The sequence below is a fragment of the Mustela lutreola genome, chromosome 2 (genome assembly GCF_030435805.1).
Source record: "Mustela lutreola isolate mMusLut2 chromosome 2, mMusLut2.pri, whole genome shotgun sequence".
Taxonomy (NCBI): Eukaryota; Metazoa; Chordata; class Mammalia; order Carnivora; family Mustelidae; genus Mustela; species Mustela lutreola.
In genome coordinates this window covers 37,033,840-37,055,899 of record NC_081291.1, presented here as the reverse complement: position 1 = coordinate 37,055,899, position 22,060 = coordinate 37,033,840, and the positions used below count along the sequence as shown (strand labels likewise).

Genomic DNA, 22,060 nt, shown 5'->3' with positions numbered 1-22,060 from the left:
TGAAAGGCGTATGTCCAAAAGTCATAGGTACTTAATAATGAACTGTATAATTTTATTTAATTTAATTTATTTATTTGACAGAGATCACAAGTAGGCAGAGAGACAGGCAGAGAGAGAGGAAGGGAAGCAGGCTCCCTGCTGAGCAGAGAGCCCAATGCAAGGCTCGATCCCAGGACCCTGAGATCATGACCTGAGCCGAAGGCAGAGGCTTTAACCCACTGAGACACCCAGGTGCCCCGAACTGTATTATTTTAAAATCTAGAGTGTAATAGAGCCAAACAGTCCATCTATTATTTCATCATAGGGAGTCACAATTTCTTCAAGATGTGTTATACAGATGTATGTCCCTTCTTCCCATCTGCGGTAATGCAGAATTGACAGCATTCCATTCTTCTAAATCAAAGATGACTTTCCTCTGTGTCATAGAGGGATTCTGATTCTTCCTTGGGTAGAACAGGGTGAGAACACTAGAAGGTCCCCTGAGGTCAGACAAGAGTTCTTTGCCTGCCCTTGGGTAGTGTATAAAGAGTTTCTGCACCTGCTCTTCTCCAGGCAGCCAGACCCCCTGTAGGGGGGTGGCTTGGGGTGTTGATTTGGGAGAAACTAGCTCTGTCACTGTGTAACCAGTCATTGGTAAAGCATATTCAAGCTGCCTTGGAGGCTGTACCAAGAGAAAATAAGTCTGAAAAGACTGAAGAGGAGTCCCTTTTTTTTTTTTTAAGAGATGGAGAGAAGGAAGGGCAGAGGGAGAGAAAGTATGTTAAGTAGGTGCCACGCCCAGCACAGAGCCCCATGCTGGGCTTGATCTCATGACCCTGAGATCATGACCTGAGCTGAAATCAAGCATCAGACAAGTGGGATGTCTGGGTGGCTCAGTCAGTTAAGTGTCTGCCTTTGGCAAGTCAGGGTCCTGGTATTGGGTCCTTCATCAGGCTCCCTGTTCAACTGGGTGTCTCCTGGTCTCTCTGCCCCTCCCCTATTAGTGTATTCTCTCTCTCTCTTTCTCTGAAATAAATAAAATCTTAAAAAAAAAAAAAAAAAAAAGTCAGACTCAACCAACTGAGCCAGCCAGGTGCCCCAAGAGAAGTCTTTCTAAAATCTGCATTAGAGGTGACCTGTGGGTTCGGATTAGAAGAGAGCATGAAGTTCGGATGATTTTCTGACCCAATTCCCTGCCTTCCGAGGGAGTGTTCTCTGAGCAAGTCTGCTTACCCTGGAGTCTGTTTCATTCTGCCCATTCACTTATTTGTTAGTGTAGCACTTATGTAGTGCACCTGTGTGTCAGGTACCATCAGAGGGGACAGGGGCACGGGCCGAAAAAGACAGGCGCAGTCTTGACCTCATGGAACTTACAGTCTTGGTTTTATAACTTCCACAACCAGGACCCTCTGCCTTTTAGTCAACCGAAACACTTCAACTTTGAGTCCAGATTCTAGAACAAAAGACATGAAAATAAATTAATGAGGATAACCACAAAAACGCAACCCTGGCTGATTGCTACATTTTCTATTTTCCATCAGTTCTAAACTGCTATCGGTTGTAAGCTGTGTTTTGTTTTGTGCTTGATGTCCGTTAAGAAAGAAGCACACTTCAAAGTAAATGCTGACATGATTTTTGAATGAGTGTCTTGCAAAGCAGCCTATGCTTTGAAGTGTCTTTTATCTGTTCCAAGGGATTGGCAGTTTCTCCTGCTTTCACCTGCCTGGCTTGGCCTGTGAGAGTCATCTCTGCAGGTGCATGAGATAGAGATTGTCACACAGCTTCATACACATAGTCCTGTGAATGCTCTGGGAAAAAAAAAAAGATGTGCAAATGATTTCATCCCACTGACCAAAATTCACTCCACTAATGTCCCTTTGTTCCCCACCGATCAAATTGTGTTCCTTGCTGCATACATAGTAAATTTCTGCTTTCATTCTGAATCGCAATGTGATCTTTTTAGAAGACAGTCTTTTTTATTGCGAAATCATTTGGACTTGCAGAAGTTCAAAAATAGTACAAAGAGTTACATTCCCACCCCATTTTGCCAAGTCGGCATTGTCCTTCTTCAAAAAGCTACTCTAAATGGCAGCACATCTGCGTGCATAGTTAATGGAGCTGCCGATAGTGTGCAAAGCCGTGGTGTGTTCGCGCTTGAATCTACCGTCAACTGTTATAAAGCTTACGGACTGCAAGATGCTTTCTGATTTGGGGATCTGTGGAAATGTCACAAAATGTGCCTCTTAGACTGAGCGGAATATAGAAAACACCATTGGTGGCAATACTACAAAATCTCAGCAGAAAGGGGTATTTTTAGCCAGTCAAATGAGACATAACAGCCCTCATTTGGGAAAAGTGAAATTAAAGATTTTTAGGTCTTTCTCCCCCACTCTTGGACTGGTGGAGAGAGATGCCCTCCAAACGCCTGGGTTTTGAAAGGATGAGGTTAGAATTAAAGTATAATTTTGAAATGTTGTGATTTTTAAAAAATATTTTTCCATTTAAATTCGATTAACTAACATATAATGTATTATTGGTTTCAGGGGTACAGGTCTGTGGTTCATCAGTCTTATATAATACCCGGTGCTCATTGCATCACATATCTCCCTTAATGTCCATCACCCACTTATCTCTTCCCCTCCAGGAAACCTCTCCTCCCTCCAGTAACTCCAGTTACCCTCCAGTAACCCTCAGTTTGTTTCCTATGATTAAGAGCCACTCATGGTTTATCTCCCTCTCTGATTTCATCTTGTTTTATTTTTTTTTTCCTCTCTTCCTCTATACTCCTTGGTTTTGTTTCTTAAATTCCACATATCAGTGAGCTCATATGATAATTGCCTTTCTCTGACTGACTGATTTTGCTTAGCATAATACCCTCCATCCACATCATTGCAAATGGAAGATTTCATTTTCATTGTGATTTTTTTTTTAAGATTTTATTTATTGGGGCGCCTGGGTGGCTCAGTAGGTTAAAGCCTCTGCCTTCGGCTCAGGTCATGATCCCAGGGTCCTGGGATCAAGCTCCGCAACACATTGGCCTCTCTGCTCAGCAGGGAGCCTGCTTCCTCCTTTCTCTCTGCCTGCCTCTCTGCCTACTTGTGCTATCTCTCTCTGTCAAATAAATAAGTAAAATCTTAAAAAATATATTTTATTTATTTATTTGTCATAGAGAGAGCACAAGCAGGCCGAATGGCAGGCTCCCTGCTGGACAAGGAGCCCGATGTGGGACTCAATCCCAAAACCCTGGGATCATGACCTGAGCCAAAGGCAGCGGCTTAACCGACTGAGCCACCCAGGCGCCCCTCGTTGTGATTTTTTTAAAAGCTGAGGATCCTAACTGGAATCTTGAATATCCAAAAACATAAATGATTTAGTCTTAGCTAGTCTTGTTTTCCTTTTACAGTCTTCTGTTTTTCTCTCATGGACTTGAAAATAGTAATTTTGTATATGCAAAACATATCCCATCAAGCAGTCCGTTTATATTTTTTAATTGTATTTTTTCATTTCAATGCCTGTTCTCTCCCCCACGCCATATTTCTGGCCTGGGACCCTTAAAATGAAGTTGGTAGCAAAGAATAAAGGGAAATCTATATACTGGCTTGGCTTAAATGCTACCTCCTCCAAGAAGCTGCCCTTTTACCCAGTTTAAGAGAGATGTGTTCTGTGGGCCAGGTATGTGAGAACAGGCCGACTGTCAGCCACATCTGCAGGCCTGGAGTGTTTGGCTTGGATATTGTTGTACCAAATTGAAAATACCCATAATAACATTTAGTTCTTTGGCACCACCTGAAACATCAGAGCTGGCCACAGTGGGCTTGGGTTTGCATGGCACTCATCAGCTGGATTTGACGTTTGGCTTCTCCCTTAAGATAGGTAATGGACTCTCCAGTTCTTCTCAGTCTCCACCATGCCATACCGCCTAATACTGGCCTGTTTCACTTGTTGACATTACTTACTTGGCTCCTGTAGAATTTTTTTAGTTTGTTTTGTTCTTGTTTTTAGCTGTGCTTTTAAACTCTGTCTTGCCTAACAAAGTGAATTCGTTCAATAATCACAGAGTCCTTTCCTGATGAGTTAATAACTGAGTAATTGGAGGCTTACCCCTCCCTGGGCAAATGTGGGATTTCCTTTTTCTTTTTTTCTTTTTTCTTCTTTTTTAAGATTTTATCCATTTACCTGAGAGACAGAGATCACAAGCAGACAGAGAGGCAGGCAGAGAGAGAGGAGGAAGCAGGCTCCCCGCTGAGCAGAGAGCCCGACTCGGGGCTCAATCCCAGGACCCTGGGATCATGACCTGAGCCGACGTCAGAGGCTTAAACCACTCAGCCACCCAGGTGCCCCGGGATTTCCCTTTATCCTGAAAAATTTTGTGGACCGTTCACTGCCTACCATCCCAGATGGGTCTTTGTACTTCTCCCTGAGATAAGATCCCATCTGTGACAATTTCATTTACCTATATCAATGCCCAGTGCCAATGCATTTATATCACACACAGGCTTCAGTGCCAATCAAAGAAGGTGGTTTAACATTCACTCAATTTCACCTTGGGCTCACCTCTCTATACCTGGATTGTTTCCACCCCAATGCCTAAAAACACAGCTAAATTTCTCCTTTGGAAAGACTTCAGTTTAAGAATATCAAAAGCACGGGGCGCCTGGGTGGCTCTGTGGGTTAAGCCTCTGCCTTTGTCTTGGGTCATGATCTCAGGGTCCTGGGATAGAGCCCCGCATTGGGCTCTCTGCTCAGCAGGGACCCTGCTCCCCACCCCCCCGCCTGCCTCTCAGCCTACTTGTGATCTCTGTCTGCCAATAAATAAACAAAACCTTAAAAAAAGAAAAGAATATCAAAAGTAGCCTTGGTTAGCCAAAAGACTCCATGACATATAGGTAGTTATGATTATTAAATGGGACATTATAGACCCTGGAGTCTTCATTTCCACCTCTGGCCATTTCTTCTTCACCTCATTAACAAGATCTTCTTTCTCTTAAGGATTTCTGGATTCCATACTTCCGCAGTTTCCTCCCATTTCCCATTTTATCTTCTCCTTTTGTTTCCATTGTCACATAATCTAGGATACTTCCCAGATCTCTCTTTCCATTTAGATCACTGGAGTTTTCTTAGCACCTTTGTTCAGTCTTTCCCCAGCCAACCTCTTTTTTTTTTTTTTTTTTAATTTTATTTATTTATTTGACAGACGGAGATCACAAGCAGGCAGAGAGAGGAGGAAGCAGGCTCCCCGCTGAGCAGAGAGCCCCATGCAGGGCTCCATCCCAGGACTCTGAGACCATGACCTGAGCCGAAGGCAGTGGCTTAACCCACTGAACCACCCAGGCGCCCCCCCCCCCCCCCCCCGCAGCCAACCTCTTGAGTTGAGACCTGCTGGTGTTTCTGGTTCCCTGTGTTCACTGTTCTTTCCCTTCTCTTGCACATTCAGGTCTAAAGCCCCAGAGTTGTCTTCAATGACTTTTCCCTCTGCCCTATATTTTTGTTCCTTATTTTATTTGTTCCATCAGTTCTTTATACAAGAGGTCTCCTCGAGAAAGAACTGTGTAATATTTCAAACTCATCCTGAAAGAGCATACGTTGACCAGAACTACAGAGCATAGGAACTGCCTTTTCCTAATACCTAGTTGGAAAAAGAGTTTATGGTATACAATGTTTCTGAAGTCTGTGATGGTGAGTCTTAAATTTTAGCATGCATCAGAACCACCTCGAAGGCTGAGTGCCGATTCCTGAGCCCGTGTCTAGAGTTCCTGATTCAGTGGATTTTGGATGGTGCCTGAGAATTTGCCTTTCTCTCCAGGTCCTTGATGACACTGATTCTGCTACTGTGGACATCCCACTGACAACAACCCCAAGTCTATGGCACCCACGACGAATCACATCCCTTGATATTTCCCCCAAAGGGTCTTCTTTTCTTGCCTCCATAACCTTTGCTCATATGACCTTTAATTCTATCTCTTGAAAGCTATCCAAACAGGCTTGGCGCAAACAGGACTTCTTATAGCAAAAGAAACCAAACGAATCATCAGGAGTGAATGCGCTCCCTCTATGTTTCCATGACCCTTCATGCGTATGTCTCTTACAGCATCTCCCACATTCTGCTTGAGCACCCTTATGAGTATAGTGTGGGTCTCCTAGTAGATTCTGAATTCCTCAGAGTAGGCCTTCCTCAGCTCTTTCTGGACACCTACTGGGGTGTTGACTGAAAGCAGTAATTCAAATTGATGTGCCCAATGAAATGACCCCTGGAGACGGTCTTCTTTTCCTGCCCCCGTCTCTGTGAGTTGTATATAAGTGTGAGCCCTGTGGGATGCTCTGCACACATACTTTCCTTAAATGAATTTTAACCAACCAGTGAAAGGGGGAACAGGGCCCCCAAACCATACAGCAAGCAGATTGCCATGTTTGTAAGTTTTATATATTTATAACATCAAGGCTGGTTATCTTTTCCTCTCTAGTTTCTGTCTTTGGGGTTCTGCTTAGAAATGGCTTCTTTTGAAGCTTACTAAAATATTTGCCCATCTTTTATTGCTGCTTTTGTCACTTTTAGTTTTTTTTTTTTTTAATTCCCTATTACAGATGAGTTAAAAGGTTAAATTTTAGAAGGACGTAGGGGAGCAAGAAACCCACTTTGATATTTTTTTTCCCCAAATCACTGATCAATGATAGCCAACCAGGGATTCTTTTTCACAATGTTCTGAATTGCCATCTTGGTCATGTTTTAAATATGTCAATATGTATCTGGGTTTACTATGTTGGGTCAGTGCCACATTTTGCTTTTTAAAGTATTTGTATTGTTTTGGATCCCTCCCCTGCATCTAAACATACATCTGGAATAGCATTATTTAAAATGCTTTTTTTTCCCCCCATCCCGCAATACAAAGAACACACTGTTTTAATTATTTGTTGCAGTGCTGTAGTTCTTTTAACTACGTGGCATTGTATTTTGGGCTCACTGGTGTTCTTCCCTGTTGGTGTTCTCCATGGTTGAGCCCTAGACAGGTGCATCCTGAAAGTCAGGCACTAGGATGGAGAGAGTCAGAAGCACATGGAGAACCCCTTGGTTTGAAGGCTGGGCAGGCAGTAGCAACTGCTTGAGGGCAGTTTCCCTAGTGGGCAGGAGATTGGGAAATCTTTCCAGCCAAAGGCTGAGAGAAGACTGGCTGCAGGAGGAGCCGTAACAGATGGCCAGAATGGCTCCTCACATTGGCAGGTGGATATGGGGAACAGGAGATAAATTCTTACTCATTATTGTACAAGCTCTGAGTGTCCTGTGTACCTCTTCAGTGTCCTCTGGAAGGTTCCTGCAGGATGGCTAAGTCACTCCCAAGATGTAACACCACCTGGCACTGTTGAAGAACTTGCCTTATCTTTAAGGCGTTCCAATGATACAAACCTGCAAGTCAGATGTAAGCTACTCTTTGGTCATTTATTTTGCCCTTGGGCCTTCTTCTCCAAATACTTTGCTTTTTAAATTTAAGTGACCAAATTGGGAATGTGCTTCAAAAAGGAAAGGCTAGGTTATAAAAGAACATCTATCATGTACTCTTGTGGTATTTTTTTGTGGTTCAGGCTTGGGTATTGAAATCAGGCAGATCTGGGTTGCAATCCTGCCCTGGCACTAACCAGCTGGGTGGGAAACGCCTTCTCCTCTCTGAGCCTGTCTCCTCCTTAACAAGGCTATTGTAGAGTAAAATGAGAAAATGTTCTTGAAGTGTGGTATTGCTTACTAACTTGTTTTCTATCACATAATCCTTAAAATAGCTTTTTATGCTAGACCCGTTCTGTTATGGTCAGTTTATAGCTGAGAACACTGATACCCGCGACCGCACATCTAGTAATACAGTACCAGGATTTGAACTGGGCAGACTCCAGCATCTGCCCTTTTGGGCTTTTTGTTTCGTTTTTTGTTTTGTTTTGTTTTTAAGATTTTATTTATTTATTTGACAGAGATCACAAGTAGGCAGAGAGAGAGAGATTGAGGAAGCAGGCTCCCCACTGAGCAGAGAGCCTGATGAGGGGCTCGATCCCAAGACCCTGGGATCATGACCTGAGCCGAAGACAGAGGCTTTAACCCACTGAACCACCCAGGCACCCCTGCCCTTTTGTTTTTATGAGATGATTACCATGTGCTTACAGCCCTTAGATAAGTCCCTGGCATCACGAAATGCCCCAGGGATGATGGATACAGTTGTTATTGTTGTTTTATTATGCTTTGGGAGGCTCTCTGGCCCAAATTTCTCATCCATTTTTGCAACTTCAGAGGCACGTAAGTTTTGTCATTTTTGCTACCTAACTCTTGAATTTCCAGGATTAATTTTTTTCCCTTTTTTCAACTACTTCAATCCACAGGTGCAACTGCCAAAGGAACTGGCATAAGAATAATCTTAGAAGAACAAGGAACTAAGACAATGAGTCTGGTCAGAGCTTGGAGACCGTCTCAGCAGCATACTTCTGGAGCCAGGTGGTAGAACTGGGAACAAGGCTGGCATCTGATAGGAGTATTCTGTAAAGGCAGGGGCAAAATAAGAGGCTGGCAAGGAAGGGGGAGATAAAAAAAATTACTCTTCTGGGACAACATTTTCTACTCCCAATCCGTTTGAGTGACTTGGGTGAAATTTAGCATTTTAAAAAAAAGAAAAATTTTTCCCCATAAATGTTTGTTTTACTATTGCTTTCTTCTGGTAAATGACAATAAATACTATAGATGTGTTAAATATTTCTTCCTCCATATAATTCATGGCACAAATCTGTATCACTCTGTGGAAATGTGAATTGAACTCCAGGCCCGCTGATGCTCTGAAATGGAAGACCTGTTCGTTAGCTCTTCTCTGGAGAAGGAGGCGGGATTTTCAGTTTGCAACCCTGTTAGCTTGCTCTCCTGGCCATTCCCCTGGCGCATCGTACTTCAGAAGGGGTATGTATCTGTGAGGAGTGGAGCAAGGGGGCACAGGACATGGAGAACACAGTGTTTCCAGGAAAAGTCATGGGGGAAAAACCCTGTAGGTATAGCTACATATATACGTGTAGACTTCCTTGTTTCCATATATAAAGGAACAAAGACAGCATTTTTGTTTTGTTTAAAAAATAAAATTTTTTTGCATAAATAAGATAGTTAATCACAAGTTTTTAGTTTTTGCTAATGAAATATATATAAGTTTAGTTTGTGACGCTAATTTGGTCTTATAAGTCTCATCAGAAACCTTCTAAAGGCAACTTGCTATAGGATTAAACTTCAGTTTCTTAACATTATTCAAGGCCCTCCATTATCTGTTCCCAATTTAGTAACTGAGTCTGCTTTGCCACAGATTCTTATAATTCTCTTGATAAGACATCCTCATACATACCCTGTGCCTTGCTCTCCTTGATCCTTCCATGGAACACTTTCCAAAACACTTTTCTTCTTCTCTCTGTTACCTTCTTCTCTGTTACCTTCTTCAGGCTTACCAAAGTCCTAGGTGGGTTAGGTCCTAATCCTCCATAAAAATCTTCCAAACAACCCAAGTGGTCTTTCCAAGTTCCCGGAGTTCTTAATTATCTGGTCTAGTCGTTAGGTGCATAGAATCTGAAATTTTGTATAGATGTGGCATGAACATTAGAAATCAGGAAATCACACATTGGTGTCTTTTCTGTCTACTTTACCTGACTGAACAGATGGCACCTGCTCTCTTTCTACTTTTTTTTTTTTTAATGTTATTTATTTATTTGACAGAGATCACAAGCAGGCAGAGAGGCAGGCGGGGCGGGGGGTGGGAAGCAGGCTCCCCGCAAAGCAGAGAGCCTGATGCGGGGCTCAATCCCAGGGCTCCGAGACCATGACCTGAGCCAAAGGCAGAGGCTTAACCCACTGAGCCACCCAGGCGCCCCTCTCTTTCTCCTTTTATATAATCATAGGTGGTACATCACAAGCAAAACTGGCTAGGAGAGAATAGATCTAATGGAGAAAAGTTAAACAACACATTATTTAGAAGGACAAGTCAAGGGAAAGAAATATGGTGTTTCCATTTTTTTAAGGATAATTTAGTGTGTACTAAAGTATCCAGGTTTGAATAGCTATAGTTTCAGTCAGGTAACTGATTTTACAGTAGCAAATAGCTGAGAATTTTTTTCTATGTTACCATTTCTATAAAACCTCCTTGCATGCCAAGCAGGAGCTTTGTAAGTGTCTAGCATATTCTACATCAAGAGCACCCATGGGACATAGTGCTCTAAACATGTTTAAAAGCTTACTATGTATTAGTGGTTGAAGTTCTTTTTTCTTTTTTTTTAAGATTTCATTTATTTATTTGACACAGAGAGAGAGAGATCACAAGTAAGCAGAGGGGCAGGCAGCAAGAGAGAGGGAAGCGGGCTCCCTGCTGAACAGAAAGCAAAATGCGGGGCTCTATCCCAGGACCCTGCGATCATGACCTGAGCCCAAGGCGGAGGCTTAACCCACTGAGCCACCCAGGCGCCCCAGTGGTTGAAGTTCTTGAAAGACCTTATATGTTTGCTTATATATCCACAGCATTAATAAAGTCAGGAATTTCAAAAAGTGCTAATAGTCCCAAAAGATGGCTTTCATTTTAGTTGTGTGATGAGAAAAGGTGATCCAAATTCATAGCTTACTGTTTCACCACACAGACTTTTGTCAAGGGACAGGTGAAGCCGCTTACTTACACTTGTTCCATCTACCCACTCCTAACCTAAAAATCTTAGTTGAAGATTTTAACTTTTTTTTTTTACTGTCTTAATTTTATTTATTTTCAGTGTTCCAAAATTCATTGTTTATGCATCACACCCAGTGCTCCATGCAATTCATCCTCTCCTTAATACCCACCACCAGGCTCACCCATTCTCCCCACCCCCTCCCTTCCAAAACCCTAAGTTTGTTTCTCAGAGTTCACAGCAGTCTCCCATGGTTTATCTCCCCCTCTGATTTCCCCCAACTCACTTCTCCTCTCCTTCTCCTAATGTCCTCCATGTTATTCCTTATGCTCCACAAGTAAGTGAAACCATATGATAATTGACGCTCTCTGCTTGACTTATTTCACTCAGCATAATCTCTTCCAGTCCTGTCCATGTTGATACAAAAGTTGGGTATTCATCCTTTCTGATGACTGCATAATATTCCATTGCATATATTTAACTTGTTTTTAAATTTTTTTTTTTTTTTTTTAAGATTTTAAGTAATCTCTAAACCCAACACAGGGCTTGAACTCACAACCCTGTGATCAAGAGTCGAACTCTTGATTCCACTCTGACCGAGCCCGCCAGGTGCCCCTTGTTTTTAAAATGCAATGATTTACAGCTCTTACATGCTACATTTTTATATTATTTTCCTTTCAGAATTGACCACCAACCCTTAGTAATTATTATGAGTATATATTTTATTTAAGTTGTCACTTTAGCACTCAGTCTACAGAATTCATGTAGACACTAGAAAGGGTTCAAATATGTCAGGTCTAGGGGCGCCTGGGTGGCTCAGTGAGTTAAAGCCTCTGCCTTCGGCTCAGGTCATGATCCCAGGGTCCTTGGATCGAGCCCCACATCTGGCTCTCTGCTCAGCGGGGAGCCTGCTTCCTCCTCTCTCTCTGCCTACCTTTCTGCCTACTTGTGATCTCTGTCTATCAAATAAATAAATAAGTCTTTAAAAAAAATAATATGTCAGGTCTAAAAAAGGATCCCATTGGAATTCAATTTTATTCTGACTGGAAATTACTAAAGAATTAAATAGTGCCATAGCCCCCCACCCCACCCCCATCCAGTGGGGATATGGCCTAAGAACCCCAGTGGATGCCTGAAACCACAGATAGTAATGAATCCCCTATATATGGTTTTTTCCCTGTACATGCCTACAACAAAGTTTAATTTATAAATGAGGCACAGAGATTAACAACAAAAACTGATAATAAACTAGAACAACAATAATAATATGCTGTGATAAAGGTTATGTGAATGCGGTCTCTCAAAATCATCTGACTGTACATACTCACCCTTGTTCTGTGATGATGTGAGATGAGAAAATGCCTCCTGTGGAGATGAAGTGAGGGGAATTACATAGGCATTGTGTTGTCATATTTGTTATCATTGACCTCCTGGTGTGTCGGGAGGAGGATCGTCTGCTTCTGGACTGAGGCTGACCATCGGCCGCTGAAACCATGGAAAGCAGAAGCACGGATAGGGGGCATGGAGGGGAGACTATGGTGTGTGAAACCCAAGCTGAGTGGTTTCTGTCGCAGGGCACGTCCTCTTCGTGTAGAGGGCTGTCACCAAGTATCCCAGGTATTTAGCAACAGATGTGCATGAAACAAAGCCTCACAAATAAAAATCTTGGATAAACTTTATTCTCCATCTTTGGGTAAGGGTACAAACTGTACACCATATCTATGAAGTCACGGCACTCTCACTGTGCTAGAGAGGAAGGCTGCGGGTTGGCTGAGAAGTTAAAATGCAAGACTAATCAGGAGCAGCATATGCTGTGGCTTCTTATTTGAAGACATACAGAGAGTCTCTTCAGTAAGTACTGCCCCAGTTGTCTTCATAACTCAGTGTTAGGAAAACCCAAATGTGTCTTCATCTATGAAATCACTCAACTGGCAAGCAAAACATTTCGTATCATCTATTTCTAAATACATGAGAAATAAAAGGAAGAAAGTAACAGGATATATAAACTCATGCTATCTTGATTCTAATGTCTAGCTATGAAAACATACAGTGATAACCATTGCTATCTACAATTTTTATGAAGTGCAGAAAGCCACTAGTGACTCCCACTTTCATAAGTCTTTTTGCTTGGTCATCAACAGATGCCTTTCAGATTTCAAAAGACCAACCATTATTGTTCTCTTTGTGCCCCTAAGAAATCAATACAATGTACATCAATTTCCTTCTTTCTGAATGTTCCAGTTAAAAACTAAACAGTGAAAAAAATATAGGAAACATTATCTTGGACACCTTTTTATCAAAACAACAAAAGATGTGCCACATGAACAGAACTCAAGTTTTATTTTTTTGTTGTTGCTTTTTTAAACAAGACTCTCAAGAATAATATAGGTTTTATAGATAATAACCTCAAAGAAGGTGATCTTGAGGTTGCAACAGATATCTGCTAGTGAAAAGGCATTACTAGTATTTCAAAAATTTACAAGAACTTGACAAAGTAGTCTCCTAAACAGCTATCTTTATATTTGTAAACAAAATAAAAACTGGTTTATCCAGTTTCCACTGCACGTCACACAGGAGGCAAAGTGATACAGATCATCTCTGATTTTAAAAGAAGAAGAAGAAAAGCCAAACTAGTTTAGACTGCACGTATTCTAGTCCCAGGGAATATTTTTGGAGGAGGACACGGGAGGGGCAGAGGAGTAAAAGTCTAACACGTTGACATCTACTTTAACAGTTTTTTTTTTTTCATTTACTCGTATTGCCTTGATACAATTAGTTTTTTCCCTACAAGTTAACAGTACTGTTGCTGTACAACGCAGAATGCTTTTTCTTTTATTTCTCTACAGAAGGAAGTGTGATCCCTTTCCTAGCAGTTTGCATAGACACACTTGAGACTTCAGGCATAATAGGAGGGTAGTTTTCTCGCAGTTTCTGAGGGCTTCTCTCTGGAGCATTGGAGATGTTAACAGTTGGACCTACACATGCATGCTGCCGTAGGTAGGTGGACGTTACAGGCGCCTCCGAGTTCAAGAACACAAGTGGGGAGTAGGTCTGGATAAGGGCAAACTGCAACTTGATGTCTGCCACAGCCCTATCAAGGGGGCATTTATTCCTTCACTCTGCTGATATAGTCAGCGATTTTGGAAACACTTTCCTCCTGCTGTTCTAGGGCATCTAGGACAATGCCCATCGGTGTCCTCTTCAAGCCTATTCCCTCCATTTTATTCTCCAGTTTGTTCTTGAGGTTCCGAAGTCTCAACGACGCGTGGATAAACATCACTGCAGGGAAATGAAACCCGGTTAGCACGGAAGCAATGGTTCTCCATCCACCGCGACCTTCCGCTCCCTGTCTTCACACTTTAGGGAAACCGCCTCAGTTAGCTGTAGACCCGTCCAGTTCTCTAACTGATCCAAGTCCTCAAAGGGATCCTAGGACTTGGTCTAAGGCTCTTCATCGTCAAGTCATATAGTAAGTTTTCTTTATGTGTAAAGGAAAACGTATTCAGCAGGAAGGACTCTAATTTGGCAGCCATACTCTCTCACGCTGAGTTGTTACCCTTCTGCTACTACTTAAATGCCTTGAAATTCACAGTGAATCAACAGGATTCCAACTCACGTAAAAACCGACTAAAACAAAGTTTTCCAAAAATGAACTCATGCTCGGTTCACTAATAATCTTCCTGCAGGAAGTGTGCGGGTGAAGTCCACCAGGTTGTGCCTCCCGAGGGGTAGATGTGCTTCCCGAGGGGTAGTCTCCCACAGTGCTGGGTACAGACGTCTAGATAAAAACTCATGGTTTTAGGGGTGCCTGGGTGGCTCAGTGGGCTAAAGCCTCTGCCTTCGGCTCAGGTCATGATCTCAGGGTCCTGGGATTGAGCCCCACATCGGGCTCTCTGCTCAGCGGGGAGCCTGCTTCCTCCTCTCTCTCTGCCTGCTTCTCTGCCTACTTGTGATCTCTGTCTATAAAATGAATAAATAAAATCTTAAAAAAAAAAAACAACTCATGGTTTTATAGATCTCAGGTACCTCAAGGTTCTGTACATTTGCTTCATCACTTACAATTACTCACATCTGTTTACTAAGAAACATTCCGTGGCCCCTCTCCTGGACCTCCTGAACCAGAACCATGAAGGGACAGGCCTGGGAATCTGTATTTTAAACAGGCCCAGCAGGGGATCTCTATCAGCAATTTTCTAACCCCCATGCACATATAAATCACCTAGGGAGCCTGTTAAAAAGAAGCAAATTCCAGGTCTTCACCACCCAAAATTCAGAAAGACTGAGGTAAAGCTCCATGATGTAAAAAGCCACTATTCACTCTGGATGATTCTCATATGTTGATCTTAAGACTCTCATTTTGAGAAACATTGGTATGCCTTACATCTGGAGTCTCCCAACCTAGAGCTTTGGAAACATTTGAGGAACTTTCTAAAAATACAGGTTTGGGGAGCACCACTGTCAAATCACAGAATCAACATCTTAAGGGATATGGCTAGGATATGGCTATAAAAATCCATATTTTTTAAGTTCCTATATGATTCTGACAATCATCAAGGTGTAGGAGTCATGAATCCTCTCTAATTTCCTTATTTTATAGATGATCAAACTGCAGCCCAGATAGGGTACCTGGTCCAAATCACATGGCTGGTTTCCAGCAGGTCTAGGAATAGAAATCTGGACACTTGACTCTCTACCAATGATCTATTTCATAACACTGGCCTGTCTGGGGCCCTGATGTGGAAAGGTACTGAAGTTAACAAGTTGTGTTAAAAACAAACCAGAACCTTTGAAATACTAAGCTTGGCACATAAGGAGAACTTCAGGAATATTTCAAAAGTTTGAATTTGCTGATTCAAATATTTTGTCCAATAAGGGTCACCTGGCTGGCTTAGTTGCAAGAGCATGCAACTATTAATCTCGAGGTCAAGAGTTCGAACCCCACATTGGGTATAGACTTTACTTAAATAAATACTTAAAAAAAAACAAATATTTTGTACATTAAGGTGTGAATTCTCCCAGAAATATCTGGGCTTAATCTAACATAACCCCAAACAAGCAACTGATTTTATTTAATGAAACAAATGCCCATGTGAAATGCTATTAAAGGGATCTTCTTGTGACTTAATATAATAGAATTTAATTAGATTTCTGCTGATGAGACTGCAATTATATCTGTTCTCTATTTCAGGTTTCAAGAGTTTGGAATCTCAGTAAATGACACATGTAAAATTTGGGAAATATCTGGTCCTTGCCACCAAAATCAGAGTACTCAGTAACTGTATTCTGGGCCACTTATTCTTAAAGACTTAGGGCACTTTGACACTAAACATGATCTACTGAGTAAGCAGACAGTAAAGAGTTTATTTCTAAGTGAAATCCATTCATTCTGTGTTAGGACAGGATGAATGTCCTTTAGGAATTTTTAAGGAGATTGAGATCAGACTAGAGGCTGATGCAGGCTGTGCAAATTTCTTGCCATCGGACTTGGGATTTGTATTTCTTTTGTGCATTGTCATATCCCCGAAGACTGTCTGGCACATACCAGGCCCTCATTATATCTCTGTGGAATTAGTGAAACATCAGGCCTTGATCTGCTGTGGCAAAAAATTCAGATAATTTTGCAGACATGCCTACACACATAAAGAACAGGTCAGGTAATTCCCAATGAACAATTGCTCCTACTTATCTTTTCTTTTTTCTTTCTTTTCTTTTTTTTTTTTTTTATGGCAAGAAAAGAAGACAGAGGTTCACTTACGCAATAAAGGAAAAGTGATGCCAAACACAAAGACCATGACTCCCCCGAACATGGATATGAGGAAGTAGCTAGCCAGCATGACCACCATGACAAATGTCGTGGGATACTGCTTCTTCATCCGGCGGAGGATATCTTTGTTGTGGGCTGCCCACACGAACCCCGTGAACACAAGCACCACCACAATGCCTCCAAGTATCATGTTGAAGGGGCTCAGGAACCTGGAATACGAAGAAAAAGGGAGGCGAGGTCAGCACTGGTAGCCGCAGGATGTGAATAAAGATGAGGAAGGTGAGGAGGAGTCAAGTCCATGCTGAGTACTTAGCATTTTATCTACATGGTCTTATTTAATCCTCATAATGTGATGAGGCAGATAGTATTAATTCATTTCTCAGAAGAAGAAACAGAGGCATGGAGGTGAGAAAAATGGTGGCGCCAAGACATTTGGAAGTCTGACTCCCAACAAACTGGTCATCTTATTCGAGGCCTATAATTTTCAAAAACATTTTCCCCCAAAAGCCCATACATGGTTTTTATTACATTTTATTTTCTTATTTTTTTAAAACATTTTATTTATTTATTTGACAGACAGAGATCACAAGTAGGCAGAGAGGCAGGTGGAGAGAGAAGGGGAAGCAGGCTCCCTGCTGAGCAGAGAGCCCGATGGGGGACTCGATGCCAGGACCCTGAGATCATGTCCTGAGCCAAAGGCAGAGACTTAACCCACTGAGCCACCCAGGCACCCCAGTTTTTATTGCATTTTAAAAGATACTACAAAACAAACAAACAAACAAACAAAATATTACAAATAAGTCTGAGGAACCATCTGGGGTCTTGCTGTTTCTAGCTGGACAACTTCAGTCTTACTTGTCCATCGCCTTGCTGAACGGGTCCTTTTTCAGAAACACGGGTACCATCCAAACTTTTTGTTGATATCTTTGATTTCAACTGTTGTGGTTTGCTGAATCAGAGCCGCCAAATCTGATCCATGTTCAATGTTGTTTCCTTCAAGAATTAACTCATTCTCCTGGGCTTGAGATACTGAACAAGCCAGGCCTGGCCTCATCCAAACCCTGCAGATGTCTTTTTCACCCAAGAAATTTTGGATTTCGACAAGAGAACCATTCTCCCAGGGAATGACATTGCTGGGGAAGCAAGCACAGCCCTACCTCCACCCGTAACGGAAGCCCGGTGTGACGCACCTGATCACGTTCTGTACGTGACTACAGATGGTGCAAACAGGAGCCTGACCCTTTGTCTTCCCCCAGGTTTGTCAACTCTGAGCCTCTTCTTTCTCCTTCCAGGAGACTGATGTCTACACTGATGTGACTGACACCCCCCCCCACAGGATCCTGGCGGGCCTCTCACGATCACCGTGTGTCCCTGCAGAGTGACGCTGACATTTGCTGGAACACAACAGTCCGACTGCTGAGCACGGTCTTCGTTCTCACGGTAAATGCAGCAAAGAGCTAAGAGACTTTTATAATTTAAGAGAGACTGCCTCTTTTGGAGGGGATGTTTCATTTCATTATATCCTGGGCTCTAGTATACACCCCGGACAGCACTCCTGTATTTTCTGAGCTGTTTGGGTTTATCTAAATCCTCACAGAAGCTGCCACAACAGATGTATGTAGAGGTCCCATGATGGCCTCCATCAGCCATACCCAGTCTGTTGTCACGTTTGTGTTTGGATGGTACAGTGTTTAAAAAGAATTTTTACTTGAATCCTATTGTATTGAAAAAAATCCATACAACTTGGGATTTCTAGCTTTTCCTGTAAACAAGAAAATCTAACAAGAGGAGGCCCACTTTTCCACCTGTCAATGACTGGCTAGAGTGCCTTCTCTTTCCTATGGAACAAGTGCTCTCCAATTAGCCCCCGTGTCCCTACGACCATCTATTGCATGGCCCTCACTGAGCCGCCATTCATCACTGCTTGTCTAACAGCTGCCCTGCACTGCTCTCTTACATAACCTGCCTGGCCCTTGGAGGCAGGTCTATGACTCCCAACACAGAGACTCCATTATAATTCTTTAAAAGGGGCAAGAATGTCATTAGGAGATGGGTTATCTGCTGAGATTTCCAGGCACAGAGCCCCCACCTTCATTGTTACATACCCAAAGGTTACACTGTTGTTGATAAGAAAGAAGAAAACTAGACACAGTAGTTCCGAAGTGAGAAGGGACTGGGTGTTGTGGCCCTCACTGACACACAACCCACAGCATATACAGAGTCCTTCATATGACATTTGTGGTCAGTAAGGACAATGAGTTACTAACTTTGTACCCTCACAACGGGCTTAACGAGCATTTTACTCGGCAAGGACAATGAGGGTCAGCGTGTTTTCATCTTGCACTGAATATCAACATGACTGATTTGGAAATGAGAGACAGGGGGAAAACAGGACTGGGAGGTGATGCCAAGAGCTTACTTTCTCTGAAACAGAACAGATGAAGGATTCGCACTCATGTCAGGGTTCATATTCAGGATAATTAAGATTCTTTTTTAAAAATCCCTTTATGTTTTAGCTCTGATTCTGTCTTCAGAAACACAAAAGCTATGTGAAATAGTTTCAAGTAAGAGAGGAAGTACTGCATTCCTTAATGGGCGAAATCAGGAATAAAATAATGTGAAACTGCTTTGATGAAGTTAAAAATTTCTATTAAAATGCATGGAATTAAACAGTGGTAAGAGTAGTGCAGTAGGACATAATTTAGAGTTAAACCCTATAATAGTAAGTTGCTTATTTCATTCAAATATTCATCCCCATCCAGGCAATAAATCTCCTCCTCAGAATACAATCAAAGGAAACAAATAAAATGTAAAGACCGAGATGTAACAATCTCCACAGGAGTGGTATTTATGATGAAAAACTTACAGCAGTAACATATAGAGCCACCAATTTACTAGAGGTGGTCTATGCGGCTATTTTTAAATACTCAATAATATGGAAAGATATTACTAGTCTATTGAGTGGGTAAAAGTAATCATATTACATTCTCTCCGTTAGGTGGATTTATATATGTCATGTACCTGAGAAGGAGAAATTTTTATAATTAGTACCTTATTCTGTTATCAGAAATAAAATGAACATATATGAAAGGAAAATATAAAAATATAAAAGCAGCTTCTCCCCAGACTATGACCCAGGCTGGGCACAGGCCAGCTACAACCACCCATCTTTACTTCCACTGTCTCTCCAACAACATTCATGCAATTGCAATTCATACACCACAGCAAAGCTGTTCCTTCTCCCACTCTAAGCCTGGTTTCCTGGCGCTTCTCCAGATCCTCTTGTGGCAAGGGGTACCACCCCACTCCCCCAGGCTTTCCCAGCGTCCAGCAATGGACCCGTTCTGTCTGTCCTTCACCAGTTCTTTATCATCTGGGCCCACAGAGTCACTCTGTACGTTTTCTGTTTTAAAAAATTGTATCTGGGTTATGCTGTACCTTCTGCCCAGATCTGGGAAAGATCACTGCAGGCTTGGAGAAGGGAAGAACTGGACAGGACAAAAATAAAATCTTTTCTAGCAGGTGGTAAAGGAAACGGAGCGGAGAGGCCCAGAAACTGTCGCTGATTAATACATCTCATTCCTAGCCCTCGAAAGACGCCGAAAGAAGTTATCCTGAGAGACTGGAGCCGTTATAGTGGGCAGCATCGTGGGTAGTTTATTCCCATTGTTTACTAGTTTCACCCCAATATTTTTGAGCTGTAAAGGAAAGCAAACATCAACATGAATACAAAACACTCCAGTGGAGGGTTCAAGTTTAAAGGAAACTGCCTTGCATTAACTGCAAATAAAAGACGGTTGGTTGGTAGCAAAATAGCAAAGGTATCCTACTCAGTTCCTTCTAGAACACCTATCAAAATAATTCATGAGGTGAAGCGCATCATAAAAAGTATGCCAAGTTTTGCCCGTTTTTCTCTGGACAAGCAAAGTAGGCTTCTATGTTGAATGTCTAAATAAAGCCCAGGACAAAGAACAACAAAAAATCCAGGCCTGACTCAAGCAATTCCAAATTTGCTTTTCACCTGTTCCTGTTGCTCATGTTCAAGGGAAAAGAACAGAGCACAGAGCCCTATAGAACTGGTTTTAGCTTACAACACACCCAGCCACAATCTATAATTAGAAAGTAACCAAGTTTCCAAGCTGGAAAAAAATGAACAAAGTTACTCGGAGCAGAAATGGTTTTCTTCCTTATTCTTCTTAAGTGCCATTCCATTCTAACAAAGAGTAAAATTTATACCACTCCAAGGCCTTGGCACCTACTTGCATTTGGAGGAAAATAAAACACATACACCACCTCCAGGGTTTAATTTCATTTTCCAGTGGGTGCAGGAGCTTGGGAGCCGGCTCTCATCTGAGACGAGTGAAATCTTAGTCAACAGCTGGGCTCTTAGTCATGCCAGTCACAATAAAGCCCAGGAAGCTTTAGACAAAAACTCCCATGAATATGTTACCCCAGCTTTCGTGGGGACAGTTGCCACTGGGCTCTGCTGGGTGGAGTTTCATCTACTGGTAGTCCCCCAGTGAGAAAGGGTGGGAGGAATGGAGGCGGGAAGATAGAAGATAGATGGAAATAGGATCTAGTTTAACAACTGCAGAGTGTTCAAAGATAAAGAGCTTCAGTCCCCTTGCACAGATGAATAAACTGAGGCCTGGAGAAGTGATGAAACACATTTGAAGGGGTGTAGGGGAGAGAAAAGGATGCCAGCTGATGTAACCATGACAGCAATTCATGACAGCCCCTTGTGTATTGTTAGGCAGCTTCCAGACTCCCATCGCCCCTCCCCCACACCCACCCATTCTCAGTATTCTTCCACTTGGGGTCAGCAACGAAGGATCATTCTGGGAAATCCCTTGATGTTCTGGCTTCTCTCTGAGTCTGAGGCGAGGTGGCTACCAGCAGGTGTGGACACATGTCCTGAATGTGCCAACATGATTCAGCTAGCCAGAGCTAAAATTTCAGCTCCTGAAGGAGGAGAGGAAAAAAAAAAAACCACAAAACCTGGCTGACCACATAATTTTAGAGCTAGGACAGATCTGGAAAAACACATCTCATTCTACACTTAAGCAAGCTAGGGAATGCACAAGTTAGTAAATATGTCCAAACCCATCCACTGTAGGATTGGCGATAAAAGTTTACCAAAACGGACATCCTCAGATCAAGTCGAGTGTACCACTGGTAACTCCGGGCACAATGCAAGGCCCACGAGAGCCAACAAGGCAGTGAAATACTTCCTGAGCAGTGGAAGCTGCTTTGCCCTGAGTTCCAATTTCCTAACCCCAAAAGGTATTTTTGTAGTTGGGTTCCTGAGGAAGCCTGACTCACCAAGACAGGCAGGGAACAACTTACTCACAGTGGATTTCTCTAAATTGGTGATGTTTTTCTGTGGTCCTTCAATAGCCAGAAGGGTCATTGCACAGATGAACCCACCCATCCATTTTCTTGCTTCTCCTTGCTCTTAGAATAAAAATACAGTTCGTTACACATGCTCCAAGGCCCCACAGGGTCTGGCGCCTGCCTGTGTGTGCCTCTAGGCCACTAAATACTGCTATGGGATTCGTACTGGCACATGGAGCACTGGCTGGAGCGGGAAGGGGGCAGGGGGCTACAGTCCAGGCCACATTTGACTCACTAACCAATCTGGCTTGGGATGCATCTGCTAGGCGGAAG

At 42.5% G+C, this 22,060-nt stretch overlaps 2 protein-coding genes and 1 pseudogene across 2 annotated transcripts in view; 1 reads left to right on the top strand and 2 right to left on the bottom strand.

The window, feature by feature from the left end:
- LMOD3 (leiomodin 3) overlaps positions 1-12,903 on the top strand; it is an 18,877-nt gene extending 5,974 nt beyond the window's left edge. The window contains exon 4 of the mRNA XM_059161473.1: positions 8,335-12,903. Coding sequence (XP_059017456.1) covers positions 8,335-8,361 — 27 coding nt within the window. The 3' untranslated portion in view covers positions 8,362-12,903. The remainder of the gene's footprint in view (positions 1-8,334) is intronic.
- ARL6IP5 (ADP ribosylation factor like GTPase 6 interacting protein 5) overlaps positions 12,287-22,060 on the bottom strand; it is a 20,541-nt gene continuing 10,767 nt past the window's right edge. Inside the window, exons 2-3 of the mRNA XM_059161474.1 lie at positions 16,385-16,602; positions 12,287-13,908 (exon numbers count right to left, since the gene is read on the bottom strand). Coding sequence (XP_059017457.1) covers positions 13,736-13,908; positions 16,385-16,602 — 391 coding nt within the window. The 3' untranslated portion in view covers positions 12,287-13,735. The remainder of the gene's footprint in view (positions 13,909-16,384; positions 16,603-22,060) is intronic.
- The window catches only part of LOC131826023 (large ribosomal subunit protein uL6-like), a 15,101-nt pseudogene continuing 9,649 nt past the window's right edge, over positions 16,609-22,060 (bottom strand).